Source organism: Elgaria multicarinata, chromosome 3 (assembly GCF_023053635.1).
Source record: "Elgaria multicarinata webbii isolate HBS135686 ecotype San Diego chromosome 3, rElgMul1.1.pri, whole genome shotgun sequence".
NCBI lineage: Eukaryota > Metazoa > Chordata > Lepidosauria > Squamata > Anguidae > Elgaria > Elgaria multicarinata.
The window spans coordinates 120,217,111-120,238,793 of NC_086173.1; the positions used below are offsets into that span (position 1 = coordinate 120,217,111).

The following is a 21,683-nucleotide window of genomic DNA, read 5'->3' on the forward strand; positions in this document are numbered from 1 at the left end:
CACCCCACCCATGCTTGTAGCTTTCCTCCATTGGTCTCCATTGTTAGCTGTCAGATAGTCATATGGGTTATACAACAGTGACAGGAATCAGTAAAAATACACAAATTTTAAGGCAGAGCAAAGAGTGGGATCAGTAAACAGATGCAAACTTCATGGCAGGGCATTAAAACGGAAGGGAAATTTGTGCAAATTTCATAGCTGCAGACTTTCAAATGTGCATACTGGTGCAAGACTGAAATAAATAAATAAATAGATTGCGAACATGGTCAGGACATCTTTCAATGTCCTTTCTTCACTATTATTAGGACTATGGGGCAGAGGGCACTGACAAAGGAGGAGGGGGATGGTGATGGCACTAGCGAGACTGAGAGGAACAGCAGGGATTTTCACCATTCTTGCTGGGCGTCTCTGTTTCCAATGACCCATGATGAAGTCATTGTGCTAGATTTGGACGTCATGACAAGCCACCCTGAAAACGAGCCACCCTGAACAGCTCAACATAAAGCTATGGCGTCTCAGGGGGCTTGTTTGTCAAAAATAATCTATGATGAAGAAAAATCTCTGCGTTTGGACATCACAACAAACGACACTGAAACAACCCACGATGACAACCCAGCTTGGCTTATTGTGTTGTGCGAGCCGGGTCAGTGCTTTTGTGCTGCATGGCGTGGAGGGGAACCCCCTTCCCACTGCTCAGCTCAGAAGTCAACTGATCTGGTCCATTGAGAAAAAGAGAAGCCAAACTTTTGGGGCATGTGTGTGTGTGAGAGAGAGAGACGGGGTGGGGGGGAATGCAGGGTGTATGAGAGAGACAATGTGGTGACTGAGACAGAGGGGCTGTTCAGACAACACGCTAACCTGCACTCAGTGATTGAGTGTGGGTTGTTTGTTGAACCGTGGTTTAGGCCACAGCTAGACCTAAGGTTTATCCTGGGATCATCCAGGGTTCGCCCCTGCCTGAGCACTGGATCCCCTGTGTGTCACCTAGATGAACAGGTTTGACCCCTGGATGATCCAGGGATAAACCCTAGGTCTAGCTGTGGCCTTAGTGCGTTGTCTGAAGAGCCCCCCTGTCTCAGTCACCACATTTTCTCTCCCACACTTGGAGTTTTTTTTTAATAATTCTGCAGCATAACAGATTATATTTAGTCCCTTTTCCATCATCTGAGGAAAGGCTTTGACAAATACTGCTGCATATAAAATCCTGCCATATATTATAAAAGTCATATTTTGCCTTTGCCTAGTTTCATTTGGTATGTCAATTGTGCCATGGCTATTTGCCACAGTTCCATATACCAAAATTTCACTGTTAGAAGTTCTGCAGTTTTCCAACTTTTAGATACGATTCTTCGGGCTGCTATCAGGATGAACTCAATTAAGTCCTTAGATGTCACTTTTGCATTTTGTTCTTCTCACATGTTAATAAGACCAAAGCTGATTAACATGTATGGTTGATGTGTGATATTTGCCATTTCTGAGAATATAATGTCCCCAAACTGTGACACAACAGGACATGTCCACCACATATGGATATATAAACCTTGTTGATTACAGTTTCTCCAACATTTTATATTGTTTAGGTTGGGTATACTTGGCGTGATATACCATTGGTGCAATAATTTCAGTGCATTCTCCTTGAGTCTTGTTAATAAAATCCTTCTTTTATTGTATATCCTCATGCGGGCATGTCCTTCATTATCTAGTATAATAAAGTGAGTTATAGAACACAGTGTCAATCTGAAATAGGTGGGACCTCTAATCTTATGGAACCTAATTGGTTTTCTTAATGCTGAAGAGCCACCCAAGGTCAATGCAAGGGAGAAATATTAACTCCAGCTCCGCGAAAGCTGTCAGGACAGGCAACAGGGCTTTTAGTGTCATCCTATCATACAGTTAAGGGGCAGCCTGACCTGTTACCTTACTAGTTAAATAAATCCAGCGGTGAGGGTGGGGGAGGGAGAATTGCAGGGCAGAAAAAGTAATGGTTTAGAAAGTTCGATTCTTGTTTAAGTTAGGCAGACAGCTTAAATCTGTAAATAAAATTCTAGAATAAAGATCCTCTAAACATTTTGTTCATTCAACACTTTTGACTCTGCATCTCTTAAACCTTGTTTCAATCTGTAATCCTACTTGTGCACATCTTTTTGGAGGAGGAGGAGGAGGAGGAGGAGGACAAGCTTCTGAGTAAACCTGTTTAGGAGTGTGTTTCATGTATTTATTTCATATATTTCAATCCCACCTTCTGCAGCTAGTGCATTCAAGGCAGCTCACAAAATAAGACTGAACCAATAAATATAAAACCAGAGACTAGCAGAGAAAAGCATGGATTAGAACAGAATCACCCACTTGAAAACATCAGTAAACAGCCCTAGCCTAGGAAGGGGCAAGAAGATCAGACTGGATCGCAGGTAGTTAAACAGGGTTCTAACAAGAGCATTCTAATCCCATCTCACCCACGATGCTTGGGAAAATGTTTGCACAGCCCAAGCCTATGCATATTTACTAAGTGTAATGAGATGTACGCTCAAGCAAGTGTGTGTAGGATTGCAGCCTTACAGCTTGACCCTAGGCATCTCTACTCAGCAGTAAATCTCACTAAACCCTGTAGGGCTAATCCTAAATACGTATGCACGGAAATTGCAGCCTCAGTCTCTGAGGAAATATAGATAAAGGCAATTTACGCTACAGACATCACTGAGCTACAGCCAATGAGATTGTAGAGCGGGGGGAGGGAGGGCTAATTAAGCACCCAAAACAAGAAGAGTTCTTGTTGTTTACCTCCCCGGGCAGTGGATACCTAAAAGCGAAGCATGACAGTAACTCCACACACCGAAACAAATGCACAGAACTTCCTGTTCTTCCTACCTGAACGTAATCCAGGACCATTCCCGCAAGGACCATTCCGATGCCTGCGAGCATGTATGGCAGGAGCACCTGTAGGCCGATGGTGAAGGCAGATTCCTCCTGAAGCTTTGCCATCGCCACTTTTGCTTCGGCAGGCTGCTTTGGAGGCAGGAGCAAAGGGCCATCCTCTGTCCCCTGGCTGCCAAGCCTGCCCTCTTTATGTTTACTCCTGCTCTTTGCTTTGTGCCTCGATCGCTCTCCATTTCTGGCTCTGCCTTCCTTCCGTCGCTGCCGGGTTTCTTCACCTTTCATGATGATTCTCCCAGACCTTTCGAGGCAGGGGCGAGATAGGGACCAGACCAGGAGAGAGAGAGAGAGGTGATAAGAGAGAGCCTTCTATGGTATCTTTGGGAAGCAAAGCATCCTGACATTCTTTTCCTTTTCCTGGGCATCCAAACCAATGCTTAGTTCACCATGCTGGTCCCTGCAGTGATTCCCCTGGGCATTCATTTCACCAGAGACAGCCATTCATACAACTTTGCTCACAGGTGATCCTCAGTGCTACAGTCTCAAGGAACATGATGCTGTCACACTGTTCAACTGAAGCAGATCCCAGCCTGCCCAGCACCTGGAGAGGAGAACCTGCCTGAATAAGAGCCCTATGTAAGTTGCTGTGAGCTTCCTGAAGGAAAAGTAGTATTTCAGGATACTAATAAAACTAAGTGTATTCATTAAATAAAATCTGGAGCCCACAACTATCCAGGAATGCAAGTTTGTATGCTCCTTAATTGTATGGCTAACTGAATTCAGTGAAATGTGTGTGTCTGTGGGAATCAAGGGGACAGCAATCCTATGGCCCCCAGACAGCAATCCCCCCAGACAGTGGAGGGATAGGATACTTCGGATTCCTGGATCCAAAAGCTGAAATAGCACTCTGACTCAGGAGTCTGAGCTCCCTTCCTCCTTGCAGCTGGTGTGGAAAGAACCACACTGGCTGCCTCTCTGAGCTCGCAAGGAGATAGTTCTGTGGGCAGGGAGGGAAGGAGACCAGGGCAGCCAGCTTATGAAGAATCCTCTGGCCATCCAGGCCTCCTTCCCTCCCACTCTGCAGAACCTCAGCCTATCTATCAAAAATGCAGGACAAGAAGAGCGCAGAGGTGATGATTGCCTTCACGCTCCTCCGGCCCTGCATAGTATGCCCATCAGCCTCCAAGCCCCTGAGGTGCAATCCTATGCATGTGTAGACAACTCCCAACATTTTCCAACCTGAAGATGTAGGACATTTCCCCCCCTGTCTAAACATGCATAGGATTTATCGCACCCTGATTCATCAAAGGTCACATTTCCTAACCATGCATTCAGCTTTGAAAATATTTCCCCTAATTGTTGGCCACCTACCCTCTGGTCCATTCACATGGCCTGCTGCTACTTCTCTTCCAGATAACCTTATCCCCACTTTCTCCTACCCACAGCACTGGGGGAGGGTAAAACAGATTTCAGGCAGCTGCTGGTTCCCACAAGCTCTCTCTCTCTTGTATTTCTGACATTAATGTCAAAAGCAAGAAATGAAAGAAGGGACAGCACAGGTGGGATGACAGGTGCAGCCCTTACCTGGTGACAAGTCTCACTTACTGGAGGTGGCCACCCCATCAAAAGTCTGCCTATATTCTCTTCTTAGCCTGTGTTAAAACCCTCTTCTTAGCCTGGGTTTTCATAACAATTACTAAGGCCTTAGCTAGACGTAAGGTTTATCCCGGGATCATCCTGGGGTCATCCCTGTTCATGTAAATGACACACAGGATATCTCGGGAGCAGGCAGGGACGACCCCGGGACAAACCTTAGGTCTAGCTAAGGCCTTAGACTTCACTCTCGCACAATCTGCACATCCACCTGCAAGTGTGATGTGCCACCTCCTCCTGACCCTACCTGTCTTGGGCCTAATCTGCACCAAGCAGGATATTACATTATGAAAGTGGCATATAAAAGGCAGGAGCCACACAAAGCGGGATATAGCACTATGAAAACGGTATATGGTATGTGTCAATGGGCCCCAGCAGTTGCCAGTGCACTTCAATACAGCTATAAAGCAGTAGTGTGGCTCCTGCCTTTTAGATACTGCTTTCATAGTGCAATATCCTGCTTGGTGTAGAGTAGGCCCTAGATTACCCATCTGCGACCTTTGGGAATGTTAGTAGTAACTTTTCAAACTACTGCCGGAATTATTTTGTTTGTCTGTTGGTGTTTTAAAGCCATAGCAATAAAATTCACTCTCAACAACACTACTGCAATTTTATGTCCGTAAACGTACCAATAAATGATAAATATAGTAAAAGGATGCCTTCCCAGAAAAAGTGCCCTTTTTGTTTCTACTGTGGTGGCACCCAGGTTCTTTGATATAGAAGTATCGATAGGATGCAAGATAGAAAAGGTTGGGAACTACTGGAGTAATGGGCCACATGGGAAGGAGGGAGGGATGATATGGTCACTTCCCATCTTTTAAGTTTAGCCTTCTCCAAGTTGTTGCCTTTCCAGATGTTTGGGCTACAACTCCAAACATCCCTCATGGCCGGTTGGAGAGGACCAGGTGAGGGAAGGCTGCTCACTACCTCTGAGCCTCAGTTCCCCAAAGATAAAAAGCTTTCAGCACTGAAAAAGTGGTCTACAAATAGGAAATTAAAAAAGACAACAGTTGCAATCCTAATTTCCCTGCAATTTCTCAAAAACCCAGATCACAAAATAAGTAAATAAATCCACCCGTTGAGGTGTGGAAAACGGAGAAAGAGGCCATCATACGCTTGTTCCGAAACAATAGATGCTCAAGCACGGCTTTTAGGGGGCTCCTCCGTCTCTCACCCACAACTGCCAGCATCACGGGCGGCGAGAGACCCACACACCCGCTCTCCCTCGCCAGCCTCTGCCACTTACCCGGCGCCGCCCGCGTCCTTCCTTGCCAGGGTTTATCGCCCCCGGGGACCCAACGAGGGCACCGCGCGCATCTGGGGCGCATGCAAATGAGGGCGAGCTACATGCAAATGACGGGGGCGCGGCCTCGTCCACATCTGGCTCGGGCGCGGGACGGAGCTCGTTTGGTCCCGCCGCCGCCGCCGCCTCTGGAGGGCGGTGGCTTCTCTCAAACAGAAAAGGAGGCGCCTCCCAGCGAAGAAAAAGCCGGCGCGGGATGGACGCGCGGCTACTGGCGGAGGACGCCACCGCCTCTCGGAACGCGTGGAGGGCCCACCTCGGCTGCGCGTCGCAAAGAGCGCCGCCGCCGCCACCGGATGCTCACGCGGCGCTCTTTGCTGGGCGCGGTTTTCAAGTCCCAATCGAAGGTATAGACATGATTTATGGCAGCAGCCTTCCTCACGCAGGCGGCCTCCAGATGTGGTGGACTCCACCTCCCATAATCCCCAGCCAGCATGGCCAATGGTACCAGGTTTGAGAGGGCTTCCCTATAATGTTCCAGCTCACATGGCCCGGGGCCATGTTGGCTAGGAATTATGGGAGTTGTAGTCCCGACACATCTAGAAAGCGCCAGGTTTTTAATTTTTTAAAATCTTTTTATTTGCAAAACGACATGGACAGCATCGACAAAAGCAAGAAGAAGAGGGGGTTCATATAAAACCATATCAATACTCAGTAAACCTTAACATCTCCCTGGGAAAAGGATTTAGCACATCCATTTCAAAATTATACGTTAATATAAACAGGTTGAAATTTAAATGTAGGCACTGGATGGGGAAGACTAGTCTATGGTTACTCCAAAGGGTGGGACTCTTCCCTTGTGTAGAGGCAAGTAATACCTCACATATTCTAGGGCTCAGCCTGTTGAAAATGAGCCTTTGCTCAGGTTTAGCTTTGTACGTACGTATGTTATTGTAGAGCTGGAAAAAGTGCAACTAAAATGACCAAGGGGCTGGAGCATCTCCCCTATGAGGGAAAGTTACAACAGCCAGGATTGTTTAGCTTGGAAAAAAGGAGGCTAAGGGGAGACATGATAGAGGTGTACACAATTATGCACGGTGTGGAGAATGTGGGTAGGGAGACATTTTTCTCCCTCTCAAAATACTGGAACCCTTGGTCATCCCATGAAGCTGGTTGGTGGGAGATTCAGGACAAATAAAAGGAAATGCTTCTTCACACAGAGCACAATTAAATTATGAAATTTGCTACCACATGATGTAGCGCTGACCACCAATTTGGATGGCTTTAAAAGTGGGTTGGACAAATTCCTGGAGGAGAAGGCTATCAACGGCTACTAGTCCTGATGGCTGTGTGCTACCTCTAGTATCAAAGGCAATAAGCCTGTGTGCACCAGTTGCAGTGTAACATGGACAGGAGGGTGCTGTTGCATTCATCTCTTGCTTAGGGGTCCCTGGCCGACAGCTGGTTGGCCACAGTGTGAACAGAGTGCTGGACTAGATGGACCCTTGGTTTGATCCAGCAGGGCTCTTCTTATGTTCTATTTTGCTTTTTAATCTGTTGTTAGATGCTCAGAGAGTGGTGGGTTAGGCCACATAATGCAGACTCTGGCCATAAGACCTGCAGGAATTTTGAGGTGATCGACCTTTCTCACTGGATCCTGTTTGGGCATGCCTAAAGGATGGGAAAAAAATTCTTGGGTAGACATTCCTGGGCATAAGTTTGGTATGACACCATATTGTTTTGGGCATGTGCGGATAGTACCTCGTTTTTCTCATAGGTTTTATCATTTGAAACTACCTCCCCCTAAGCAACGTGATTGGAGGGAGACAGGGAGGAGACTGTGGCTCTTGGTTAGCCACAGATGGCAATCTCAAAACTTCTCTCCCCCCGTCACCCCTCAGCGTCTTCCTAATATGGGAGTGTTCAGTTAGCCATTCATCAACATGAAATGAGCCCTCACATCTCCTAAGAAACCTTCAACTATGGAGCTCTGAACAATCTTCTACTCACACCGTGGGGTTTCCATCAATTTTTGAACCGCCCCTAACTGCACCACGAGTTTGGAGGTCCGTTGGAGGTCCATCGAACAACTGCCTGATTTTCGGTGCAGAGTGCATACCCCTAAGAGGTATTATTAAATAGGAGCCAGTGCCAGTTGCACAAACGTTTCTCACAGCACTATCAATCACAGCTAATATGTGGGTGGAATAGAATCAGACTTCCAGTGGCATCATGTTGCAATTTTCTTGCTCGCACACAACAATACCTGTGACCTTGCAACAGGAATGTTACTTTGACCAGGGTGGATCCCCCACAAATGTGACACTATGGCAAGTAGATTGGGTGGAAATGCCCAAAATGACTTGCCTAAAGCAACCCATGGGTCTGGGCCATATTGTTTCTGTCCACTGAACAACCCAAGTTCTCACGCTCTTATCAAGATATAGCAGCCTTCTCCACCCTGGTGCCCTCCAGATAATTTAGACTTCAACTCCCATCAGCCCCAGCCAGCATAGCCAATAGTGAGGAATTCTGGGAGTTGTCGAAAATATCCGGAGGGGACCAGGTATTTTCGAAGGCTGAGATAATAGTATTTTACTATTGAAATACAAACACATTGTATTTCTATGTTTCCACTAAACTGAACAGCACACCGTTGGGAACTATATTTATATCACAATACGATCTTGAAATATTGGGTGGCAGCCAGTTCTGAATAACCTGCCAAATGCAGACTTTATTGTTCTGCAAAAAAATTTCAAAAAATCTTGACTGTAGCATTGGTTTGTGGTCTGTCCTTGTCGAAAGCATCTGCAGATTTTGAAATAAGAACCTTTTGGTTTTTAATTTTATTTTGCATATTTATTTCCTGATGCTTTTGGCTTAAGTTTGGGCAGAAGTGGAATTTCCAAATAAATCCTGCATTGTGAACTGTATGGGATTAATAAACACAAGAGTAATAGATTTAAAAGTCTGAAACATAATCTCTTCTGAATCGTTACCATTATGTTCCATATGTGCCAGCCCAGAATTTAGAGGCTTAAATTTTTTAAAAAATTACTGCGAAGGAAGTCAGAAAGGATGTGCGTATTTTTGTAAAAAAGCGTATTTGACTGCACACTTAACTCCCACTTCATTAATAATGTCTGTTCTCCAGCTCAGACTTAACAAACCATTATAAATATTGGGTACGCGTGATAGCCCATTTCTTTTCTGTGTTCGACTGTCTGTTGCTTTCTCTGTGGTTCTTAATTGACTGTACATCTTGCCTTCAAGGCAAGGGATCAGTATTAATTCACTGCTTAGCACGTCCTTTTGCACAAATGATGTATATGTTAAGCCAGTAACATTTAAACACCAACATCACCAACACCTACCCATTAAAGACGGCATACCAAAGCAGCTGCTTAAGCAGGGCTGGCTCCTGGTTAGAGGTGGAATTGGGCAAACTACCCTGCTTGAGCCCCCTTCTGCAATGGAGGCAGCACAGCCTGGTGGCAGTGGTGGACAGCGACAAACTACCACTTTAAATTTCCCACAGTGCCCTAGAGCTCATTTTAGAAAATGTCAGTGGCAGCTCATCTTGGCCCAAAGGGTCCAGGATAGGCATCAGCATCACTGGACCTTCCTAGCATGCTGGGACCATGCGCTCCAACAGGCGTAGCAGGTGCACATGCATTGCTATGTGCACATGCATTGCTCCAGCAAGCGCAGCATGTGTCGCAGTGTTTATTCACATTGGCAATGAGCAGGCAGTGTGGTGAGAAAGTGATGGTGAGGTATTAGAGGACAGAGTTGTGTTGTGCCATGTGGCCTGTCCTGTACCTCCTGAGATCGTCTGCTACTGGTGTTGAAGCAAGATTCAATTGCAAGATTTAAATGCCAATCTCGTGGGCTTCAGTACGTAGGATGGGAGTAAGTGGGGCTGTGATGTTTGTGGCAGATCTATTCCTTGATCCAAGCCAGGATTTCAGAATGCCCTGGGTTAATCACAGACTAGTTCACCTGAGGACTTCTGCTAGATTTGGCAGGGTCAGGAGGACAAATAGAAGCCTGCTTGTGGCTGTATGCAAGAAAGGAACAATAATACAAAGCTCTACATCTCTTAAGCTTAGCCTGAATCCAGATTCTTATTTCTAAGTGTCCTGAACCCTGAAATAAAACCAGAGAGACATTCTGTCCTTCATTTAGGCAGCAAAATGTCTTTGGCTGGCCCTGAACAGATGCTATCAGGTGTGTAGTGTTGTATACATGTAGCCAGATATGTGATGGCTTATAAGAAGCCAGATCACTCTCCATCCTGGCAAGTTCTGTGTAAAAAAATAACTGTGTGTGATGCCGATGCAATGCCATTAGAAATGAGGAATGCTGCCAGCAGAGCAGCACACAGCTCAGTGAGAACATAAGAACATAAGAAGTGCCCTGCTGGATCAGACCAGGGGTCCATCTAGTCCAGCACTCTGTTCACACAGTGGCCAACCAGCCATCTGCCAGGGATGAACAAGCAGGACATGGTGCCACAGCACCCTCCCGCCCATGTTCCCCAGCAACTGGTGCACACAGGGTTATTGCCTCGAATACTGGAGATAGCACACAACCATCAGGGCTAGTAGCCATTGATAGCCTTCGCCTTCAGGAATTTATCCAACCCCCTTTTAAAGCCATCCAGATTGGTGGCCATCACTACATCTTGTGGTAGTGAGTTCAAGTGCTGCTAGGATGTGCAACTCTGAAAGGAAAGCAAGGAGAAAACCAAAACTCAAAGGTACCCAAGCTAAAACAGATCAAAGGGAAATTTTACCCACCCACTCACACAGTTTGTAATGAATCTGTATTGCTCGAAGATGTTGAGGTGGAGAAAAAAATACATTCACAGTTGTACAAAGATGGGGAAATGGAGGCTTTTGCCCTGATCCAGCACATTCAACATAATGGTTTTATGAGTATGTAGGACTGGTTCATAAGCTTTCCAATCCTGTACATTGAATGGCTTTGTGGCTGCAACCGCCTTGACATGGCACACCCTTCTTGATAGATGGTGCTTTCCCTTATGGGGCCTCTCCATGTGGGCAATTCAAGTGTCTAAATTGGCCCATAAAGCCCATTTCAATCTGTGCATCGCCTCCCTCTGTTGAAGTGCTGATACAAGTGGGGGAGCTCCATACCTGAATCAGGATCAATGTCTCTGCAAAAATAAATTTATTTAGTGGAAGGAGCATCTATGACCTGCAAGGACACTTGCCCCTTCTTCATACCCATGTCACAACTTCCTATTTCTTGCCTATACTCTCAGTTCTCCCTTATTCAAGGTTTCCTCATGGTACTACCATACTCTGGATAAGTACTCAAATTACAGGGCGACTAGAAGGGGATAACTCCCTTGCCTTTTGTGAGTTACTGTTTTCAGAACAGTGTGGAGAAATCATTTAGTTAAAATTGGGTTCAGAGTAAATGGTCATGCAATCATTTGTATCTGGTCACTAGCTATACTAGTGGCCAGATACAAAAGAGGGCAGGGCTCCAGCAGCTTTAACTGTTGTGATGAAGAGGGAATTTCACCAGGTGCTGCATGCATTCAAATGACATCTGCTGAAATTCCCTTTTGTATACAACTGATACAAGAGCCCTGTCCTCCTTTCCATATGGTCACCCTAGGATGGCAGTCCAAGAAATAACAGTGGAAACAATGTCCCCCCCCCCCATTCCTCTACTAAAAACAACTGGTAGGTCTTTTTGTGTTCTTCCCATGAAGACAGTGATGGAGGAATGATGGTAGGAACATCTTGTTAGGTCCACCTGGGTCATGCACAGGTTGGCAACAAACATAAACTTTGGTTCCATTTGAACCTTTCTAAGGCCAAAGCTAGACCTAAGGTTTATCCCTGGATCATCCAGGGGTCAAACCTGTTCATCTAGGTGACACACAGGGGATCCAGTGCTCAGGCAAGGGCATGATCCCAGGATAAACCTTAAGTCTAGCTGTGGCCTAAATAAGTTAAGATAGAAGTGGCGACCTAGGCCGTAGCTAGACTTAAGGTTTATCCCAGGATCATCCTGGGTTCGTCCCTGCCTGAGTGCTGGATGCCCTATGTGGCACTTAGATGAACAGGTTTGACCCCAGGACAATCCTGGGATAAACCTTACTGGGATAAACCTATGGCCTTACTTGGCTGAAGGATTAATTGATTTGGAAACAATAAGGTGGCCAACTCACCTATCATCTTTTAAAAATCTGGGGCTATTGTGGAAGAATTTTACCTAAGTACAGAAGTACAACATAGGGTCCTACGTTGATCTTTACCATTTGTGCAAGTTGCAAAGTTGAATAAGGAGCTATGTAGAGTTGGTTCTTAAGCACTGTAAGTTCTGTGTGCAAAATAGTATTGGCACCATCATGTATAAACATAGGCTGAAGGTTCCTATCCTTAATTACGCTATACTATGGCTTTGGCTTGCATCAAATGTAAGTTCTACTTAGAGTAGAACCAATGAAATAAATAGGGCTTTAGACTAACATTGGATACAACGCAATGTGTTTACTGGCAGTGGTGGTGCTTCATAAATGTAAAGTTTTTCTCGCCAGTGCCCTTGATTGGCCAATTCAGAATCAACCCTGGGTACCGTGGCTAGAGTCATGACTTCGCAAAACAAGAGCCATTTGTAGTATACAGACTTCCTATACCTTTTGTATCAGTGCGGATTGCTCCTGGTGATGTAATTGGGTTAGCAAGTATAAATGAGAGCTTTCTTATCCTGTTTGATCCTAAGCCCTTGCTTCATTGGCTTTTCAGGGGGGAAATGGGGATGTTTACACAACATGCTAACCCATAGTCAGTGGTTGAATGTGGGTTATTGTTGAACCGTGGGTTGTTTCTTGAACTGCAGGTTAGCATGTTGTCTGAACCCAGGATATATTTTGCAGGGTGGCTTGTTAACCATACAGTGTAGCTTGTTAACCAACCTGAACAACCCAACAACAAACCATGGATTCTCAAGGTGGCTTGTTTGAGAAAAACAAGCCACACTGAATAGTTAACAAGTCACCCCATTGAAAATGTCCTGGGTTCAGACAACGTGCTGACCCATGCTTCAACCAACAACCCATGGTGTTTTATAGATCACACAGTAGGATAGTAATCTGGAATATATATCAGGAAAAAAATCCTGCTAGTGAGAGCACGATGTTTAATAGCTGTGATGGTTGCAGTTCTTATTGTAACCCTGTTCGGCATACGGTGTGTTCAAGGGTTAAGAGGATATTTCATAAACAGGACTTGCATAATAGATATTGCAAACACACAGTTCTAGAATCTGCTACATTTTGTATGCAAGGAAAACTTTTAGCAGTAGTCTAAGTGAGTGGGTGATTATATTTAGAACCAGGGAAAACCTGCATCTTTTCCACAACAAGATTAGATCCTTGATAAATTTGATACTCCTCTCTCTCTCTCTCTCTCTCACACACACACACACACACACACACTAATCACAACATTTAAGCATAAAAAACATTCTGTCAGCCACGCTCATGCAGAACGAATTGGAATCATGCTGTATATTTTCTTTAAATATTTCAGAACCATTACCTCTAGACTGCAGCCAGAAAAATGGTGTGTCCTAAAAGAAGCCCAGTTCAGAAAGCGAAGTTGTCAGGCAAAACGTTTCTTAAACGGTGCTTCACACAGTCCTATAAGAGATGAAGGCTCGAACTGCGCAGCCCTAAAACGGTTGCAAGATCTTGCAAGTGACGGTAACTAAACCCTGCAGCTGCTGTGCTGGAGCTGTGCATTATTTCAGGGCATCATTTTTAAGCTGGCTGGGCTTAAATTTCAGCTCACTTGGCAGAATTGCATATCTTTGCATCTTGGCAAGTGATGCTTCCCATTCTGTGGTCTGTGGCAAAAGAAGCTCTTCTCCCCCTACCTACCAGAGGACTTATTAAGACCCCAACAGTTGTACGGAGCGAACTCCACCTTACTTATATGAGTTGTTATGAAAACTGGCCTAGGTGGGGTGGAACTACAGGAGAAGGTGGTTAAAAATAATGACCTCACCAAGACGGTTTTAGATTTGTTATGCCTGATGCTATCAATTTTCAACTGAGCTTCAAGAAACCAAAGGGAAGTACCTTGAGAAATACAGGAGAGCAATCGAGCATGCATGCATGCACAATTTCCAATCCATAGCTAGCAATGTATGATTAGCATAGGATGACCATATGGAAAGGAGGACTGGGCTCCAGTATCTTTAACATTCGTAAAGAAAAGGGAATTTCAGCATATATAATTTGTATGTATGCGGCACCTGGTGAAATTCCCTCTTCATTGCAACAGTTAAAGCTTCAGGAGCCCTGCCCTCTTTTGTAGAGTGACTAGGTTTAACTGTTGTGATAAAGAAAGAATTTTACCAGGTGTTGCATGCAGACAAATGACACCTGCTGAAAGATATGCTGGATGTTCTTCTGTTTCTGTTTTCTGCTACAAATAGTGCTTTTCTATTGTAAGAATATTCACCTCCTTTTGAGTCTAAATACTACCATTAGACTCCTTTTGAGTCTAAATACTACCATTGTTCCTCCTGTCTTCTGCATATTTTTTCCTTAGTATTCCTGTTTTCTCCTCCACCTTACTGGATTATTCACAATGATGACATAGTAAACAGGATGGCATCATGATACTACATTTCCAATCAGATTTGGCTATGCAATGACTTCAGATAGGTCAAGCAGAGTGAATGAAGAGTAAAGACAGTACTTCTTGATTAGTGACAGGGATGATCCCAGCTGATCAGTGATCATGTAGTGAACAAGATAACATTCCATTACTACATAGGCAATCAGATTTAGGTAGGTGATGGCATAATTTAAGACAAAGTAAGAAAGAACAGTCAGGGAGAGAACAGATGAAATTTAGGGAGAGGTATTGAAAAGAGAGGATGCTTTTCAATGCTGTCAAAAATGTTAAAGCAACAACAACTTCAACAGCAATAATGAGCACCCATCCTGGTCAAATAGGTGTGTGTGTGTGTGTGGTGTAGATGAATTAGGATGTCTTCTTTTTTGTCTGTTCTTTGTTCCTTGTGTATCTCAACTATCAAGAATCTGCCTCCCAAGAGTGAGCACAGCTGCTTGTGTGTGGGGTGTCATTGTATGCAGTGTGAACACCGTAGATTTGTTCCACTAGTGTACGGAGATCCACAGTCGTTCAAGCTGGCCAGCCACAAGACCAGAGATAGGCTGTTGGGGGGTGGGGGAAGCCAATTTTGTTTAGAGCTAGAACAGAGCAGATTTCCATTACTCAGAGCTGTTTGTTACTAGGGGGGTGCGCTCCGCACCAAAAATCCAAGGGTCTGGTGCGCCGATCAATCTCTGAACTTTTGGTGTGGTGCAGAGTGGAGCTCCATTCTGTTTTCGGATAACTGCTTCATTGTAGTCTATGGCAATTAACAAAAATGCTTACATCTGCATCATTTTTAAAGCTAAAGGGATGAAACTTGGCACTATGATAGCTCTTAAGGATATAGATGTGCCAAGTTTGAATCAGATCCTTTCATCCCTTGATTTTTAAAGGATTTTTTAAAAAGGTTTGACAGTCAGCTGTTCCATTATCTATGCTTACATTTCTGTCATTTTTAAAGCTAATGAGATGAAACTTAGCATGATGATAGCTCTTAAGTAGTACTTTAGACATGCCAAGTTTGAAACAGATTCCTTCATCCCTTGAGTTTAAAGATTTTTTTTTAAAAAAATCCCCTCAAACCATGCCCCCCCACCACAACTGATTCTGTATTAATTCACCACTGTACATGTATGGTGGGAGCTTTTACCCTTTACTTTGTGGATTCCAGTTGTGCATCTCCAATTCATAAAACTAGAGATCTGCTGCGTTCCCTGACCTTTTGCTCTAATGAGGTGAAATGGTGTGTGTGTGTGTGTGTGTGTGTGTGTGTGTATAAAAACTCCATCCATAAATGTGCAGGGATGAATTAATGCAGAATCAGGTATGTGTGGAGGGGAGGGAATGGTTTGAGGGTGTTTTTTTAAAAAAATAATCCTAAAAATCAATCGATGAAGGCATTTACTTCAAACTTGGCATGTCTAAAGCGCTACTTAAAAGCTATCATTGTGCCAAGTTTCATCTCATTATCTTTAAAAATGATGGAAATGTAAGGATAGACTATAATGGAACAGCTGGCTGTCAAACTTTTGACTGCTGAGTTGTCAAACTTTTAAAAAATGCCTTTAAAAAAATCAAGGAATGAAGGGATCTGCTTCAAATTTGCCATGTCTATATTCCTCCTTAAGAGCTATTATCGTGCCAAGTTTAATCTCTTTAACTTTAAAACTGACAGCGATGCCATAGACTACAATGATGCGGTTATTTTCTGCTCTTAAAAAACAAAAGGAAACAAAAACTATTTGCAAGTGTCATGTGATAATAAATCATTCTATAACTGAGCTCTTTCTTAAGAGGCTGTTACATGCATCTTGGCTCCTTTTGCTCAGCATTACCAAAGAACAGCATTTTCTGTGCTGATCAAAAGCAAACTCGGCCCAAAGGCCTCACTTTATCATCTCTCTCTCTCTCTCTCTCTCCATATAATAAGATGTGTAAGGGATCTCCCTTCAGGAGCTGGAAAGACTCCAAAGGATGAACAGCAGATTCCAGTTTGTACTGACAGGGTTTGGTATGGAATCAGGTATCTTACGCTGGAAAACATATCTATTTCAGAGGCATTTTCCCATCAGCTTTTCTGAGGCCAGGGACAAGCCATCTTGCCCTGATCAAGATCATGATAATAATTAAACTTTGTCTTCTTACATGAGTGCTATGCAGCTCCAGGGGCCACCATATAAAATGAATAAATAGTTGCAGTGAAGCTATGAGGATCATCAGATGAGAATTTTATAGCATGCTGGTTACTGGGCACTCCTGGTTTGTCGTGGGTCCTTTTCACAACCCTGTCTGCCTTCCACACACTTCCTGCACCTTCTGATCGTTCTCCTGTGTGTGTGTTTTAAAAAAGACCCCAGAAAATAAGATTTTCCCTCCTGCAGCGAAATGTGTGCCATTTCCTGCTGTGTGCAGGGAGAGCAGCACAATAAAAACGCCCACTTCAATGGGCCACGTGGTCTTTGTTTACTTCCTCTTTCTTCAGTGTGTGAAGAAAGCGTGCACGTCCCTATTGTGGGACAGAAGCACGAGGCAAAGCGACAGGAGGGAAATGCAATTCCCCCCCCTGCCCCGTCTGAAGAAGCTCCATCAAAAAGCGGTTCTGAAATGGACGAGGCTCACCTTGCTCTTGTTTTAAATCCAGACTTTAGTGCAGCACTGCAGAGGAGAAAAGTTCCACTTCGGTTTCGTTCTGTTGATATATATATATATATATATATATATATATATATATATTAGGTTTTTAATATTATGTTTGATTATGTCTTTGTATGTTATGGTTTTAAATTTTGTTTTGTGAACCATCCAGAGAGCTTTGGCTATTAAGCAGTATAGAAATTTAATGATAAACAGGACAATCTGGCAGTGCTCACCTTTGCCTTCAGCTTACGAATAAGAGTATCTAAAGTGCAGGTGATGGGGAAGGACCTCAGAAAGGTTTGGAAGGACATTTGCTGGCATTCTTGTCTCCTGGTTCAGTAAGGATACACACAGTGGTGCCATTAGGGTAAGACTTCAGGGCAAAAGTCTAGGCCCCACCCAGCAAAATGAGCAGGAGGGCCCCATTCTGAAATAAGTGAGTAATATATTATCTTCTAAACAGGGAGAGCCTGTAGCAGTGGAGGAAGGTGGCTCTGATGTCCGTGGGGCTGTAAATCCCCTCTCGGTTTCAGTCAGGACCAGTCAGAACTCTAAAGGAGTTTATTTTTCACTTTGTTTCTTTTAAAATGTACTTTTAATGTGTTTTTATTCTATTTTTATTCAATTTTATTTTGTCCACCGCTCCAAAATTCTGAATGGGGTGCCGTATATAAATATTGTAAATAAATAAATATAAATAAAATAAATAAAGGAGCTATTCAAGTTGCTGAATCCAATCCCCAAAATGGGTTCTGTACCTTGGATAGCTCCTTTAGAATTCTGGCTGGTTCTGACTGAAACCCAAAGCAGATTTATAGCCCCACTGACATCAGAGCCATCAGCCTCCCATTGGCCTACAGGAACATTAAGTCCAGAGTCTAAAATTACCTACCTGCACCACTGGATAGAAAGTGGTGGCGACTAGGAGAAGTTTGTGACTCATAGAGCGTCTTTTGACAAGAGTTTTATCACACGCTCATGACTGGCCACTTACGGATCTTCACGGGTCGTTTTGACAATGCAGCTACAAAATACACCCCTGAAAATCTGCTTCTTCTTGGCTCTGACAGTAATCGGCAGCATTTCCTTCTGTGTGCAGGAGAAGCTGTGCTACAAAATGCCCACTGAATGGGCCACGTGGTCGCTACATGCTTCCTCTTACCTGTGTGAAGAAAGAGGAAGCTGCTCATCTCTATTGTGGGACAGAAGCAGGAGGCAAAGTGACGGTAGGAGAACGCGATCCCCCCATCTGAAAACGCTCATAGGTAGGTCCACCTCACACCCATTGATTTAGACCTTTCTCCAGAAAGTCTTTTTAAACCCCTCAGAGAACAACATCCAATGTTTTGAGAAACATACTCTTATAAACAACATTTTTAATGAATAGCATAAATAGCATCCAGTGTCACATGCATGCCAAACCTATGCTCAAAGCACCAGATTTTCTCCCTGGTTGCTTAGAAATGCCGTTCTTTTCTTCACTGATGTTCAGCCAGCATTAACTTTTCACAAAATGCCAGGACCCCCAGCCTGACTGTAGGTGGCAGCAGAAGAACATGAAATCTAGTCCTAACCAACATGAAAGGAAATGTAAGAAATGGTCTGAAAAGTCTGTCTAGGCTTAAGCAGTTCCATAGGCGTGTGCAAGGGGTGTGCCCAGGTACACCCTAATGTCTCAAGCAATAAGTGCCAAATTGAGGGGGCCATTGAGTAGGGATCCAGAGGGGGATCCAGACGTGGCAGGAATGGGCCTCCAGCTCCCCTTCAACTGCTCCATTGCTGCCATCCCCAACAGTGCACCATTGCTCCGGAAGCAGGAGCAAAAACAAATGACACTGCTGGGAGCCTCTCTGCCAGGAGCCATGCTTCAAAGAGGCCATGAGGAGCCCCACGAAGGCTAATATCGCCCCATAAGCCCCTCCTCTGGGCAGTGTCACCACAAAGGCCCCACCAATGCTGGGGCTTGAGAAACATCTCCTCATTCCCCACCCCTCACCTGCAAGCCGAACGCAGAGTAGGGCATCAGTGTCAACAGTGTATAATCAATAAATGAATGAATAAAAATAATGTCTTTATGATTCAATAAATGTTCACCTTTTTAAAAAAGAAAAACAAACAAACCTGGGAGCACACCCTAATGAAATGTGCTGTGCACGCCTCTGAGCAGTTCCAAGCCGTTACCTTGTACACAAGAAGTTACAAATCCAGTGGAAAGTTTTCTTGCCCAATTCCATTGATTTCAGGCAGACTAATCCTTTGACATTTATGACAGCCATGCTTTTAGGATGTTTTTAACAGTGTATGCTATGTTTTTAATCAGTATTTTATGTATTTTATGATTGCTGTTGTTCACCGCCTCAATCTAATCGGAGAAGCGGGTAAGAAATAAATTATTATTATTGTTGTTGTTATTATTATTATTATTATTATTATTATTATTATTGATTTGGTGTGTATTATCCCAATTCCTTCCTATATCTGAGTCCAATACTTTCATACAGTGACTACACCCTTGCTGGCTTGGAATGACCAGAGTGGCAGCTGATGTGGCTGCAGCATAAGTTTACAGAGGGACAGTGTATGCAGTGGAGGCTGGTGGCTCTGATTCCGGTGGGGCATTGAATCTGATCTGGGGGTTTCAGTCAGAACCAGTCAGAACTCAAAAAGACATACCCAAAATGCTGAACCCTACCCCCAAAATGGCATTAGGCATTACCCTACCTTACTCTGTATGTGTGTCATCCAGGTGTTTTGGACTACAATGCCCACTAGCCCCAGGCGGCATGGCCAATGGTCAGCGGTGATGGCAGTTGTAGTCCAAAACTCCTGGAAGGCACCAGGTTGGGGAAGGCTTCTCTAGGCATTGACAAGAACAACCGAATTAAGCATCTATATCCTTCAGCTGTTGCTTGAAGGGGTTCCGCTCAGTCTGGTAGGGAAAGTGCAGGTGATCCCCACTGCTTGTCTTGCAACAGTGTCACAGACTCCCAGAGCCCCACTACACATGTTCCCACCCCTTTGCGGGGTGCCGCTGGGTCAAACTGCACATTATATTAATTGTGTTATGTGTTGCTGAAGCAGTAGAGGCTGGTGGCTCCGATTTTGGTGGGGCTGTGGATCCACTCTAGCTTTCAGTCAGAACCAACCAGAAATATAAAGGAGCTATCCAAAGTACTGAACTTATTTGGGGGGTTGGGTGCAGCACCTTGGGTAGCTCCTTTGGAGTTCTGGGGTGTATGGACTGAAATCCAGAAGAGATTCACAGCCCCACCAAATTTGGGGCCATCAGCCTCCACTGAACTGAGGGCAATCTTTTACTTTATTCTAGAATAAGGGCAAGCGGCCCTGATTAATATCAAGGCCACCGTACACCAGGAGCAGTGGATTAAGCCTCCCACACAATTTTCTCCTGAAATTCCCCATCCCACCTGGTACATGGGTTTAAAAATACTTTAGAACGTCTCCCCAAGCTTCAGCTGTTCCATTATCTATGCTTACATTTCTGTCATTTTTAAAGCTAATGAGATGAAACATAGTAAGGTGATAGTGCTTAAGGAGGGCTTTAGCCATGCCAAGTTTGAATCCATTCATGCCTTGATTTTTTAGGATTTTTTTTTTTAAAAATCCCCACTCCAACCTTCTCCAACCTAGTGCCCTCCAGATCTATTGGACAGAGCCCCCCCCACCCCAGCCACTGAAATAAAGGGCCTGCCTGTGCCTCACTCAGGTGTAGAAGCTCTTTCACTCACCATGCCAGCCCGCCAGCCCAGCAGTACTTTCATACTGTGGAAATGTGGATGATTGACTTCTATGAGTCTGAGCAGAAATGCACTACCTCCCCATCCCCCAGCCAGAATCAGCAGCCAGTTAGTGTTTCCCACTCCCCTGAGCACTGTGATTGGAGGGGAACGCGGTCACGGACAGCGCTGTGGCTATTCCTAATTGGAATTATCAGTTATCAAAGCTACCCCTCACGCCACTCAGTGTCTTCCAAATATGGAGATATTCAATTTACACCCTCACCCACCCACCCCACCCACCAGAATAATTCCAGAGACTTTAGAAGCTCTGATTGGGCATGTCTCCACCCTGAAGTTAATTGATGAGAGATCGAATGCTCCACGGATGTCCGCAGTTACTAGATAATTCCGGGGCAGAGTGCACACCCCTACTAGTTTGAGCCTCTCTATCATATGCAGGGCACTCATTGTCTGAAAAAACAACAACACTTAATCTACCTGATTATTACAAGGCCTAGGTCCTAATTCCTGAGGTACTTTGGCTCATAGACTTTTAAGGAAGGAAAAACAGGAACATCCCCAAATGATCTGATCTCATGGCTAGTCATGCAAATGGATGATGTTGTGCAAAAACAAGAAAATAAAGTGAAAATTGCTTTGGGATTGTGTGGTATGTTTTGCTCTGTGTGTGTTTTTTAAAAAACATTTCTGAGAAAAATTAATACCAAAAACTAGCTCTTGCAAATGAGGTGCTTTACATTCCCAATTTATCCTAACTACGAAGAACATATGAAACGCAGATCGGCTGCTGAACACCTAAGGCTGCCTGCCAATAATAATATCAGTGATTAAAAAAATAAGCAG

General features: G+C 44.3%; 1 protein-coding gene across 2 annotated transcripts in view; it reads right to left on the reverse strand.

Moving 5' to 3' along the window:
- SLC41A3 (solute carrier family 41 member 3) overlaps positions 1-13,753 on the reverse strand; it is a 50,965-nt gene extending 37,212 nt beyond the window's left edge. Inside the window, exons 1-2 of one of the 2 annotated variants that reach the window (XM_063121381.1) lie at positions 13,354-13,753; positions 2,866-3,172 (exon numbers count right to left, since the gene is read on the reverse strand). In XM_063121381.1, the coding sequence (XP_062977451.1) occupies positions 2,866-3,156 (291 nt within the window). In that variant the 5' untranslated portion in view covers positions 3,157-3,172; positions 13,354-13,753. Of the gene's footprint in view, positions 1-2,865; positions 3,173-5,770; positions 5,827-13,353 lie in introns of those variants that run through there. The other variant, XM_063121382.1, reaches the window with a different exon arrangement.
- Between the last annotated feature and the right edge of the window lie 7,930 nt (positions 13,754-21,683).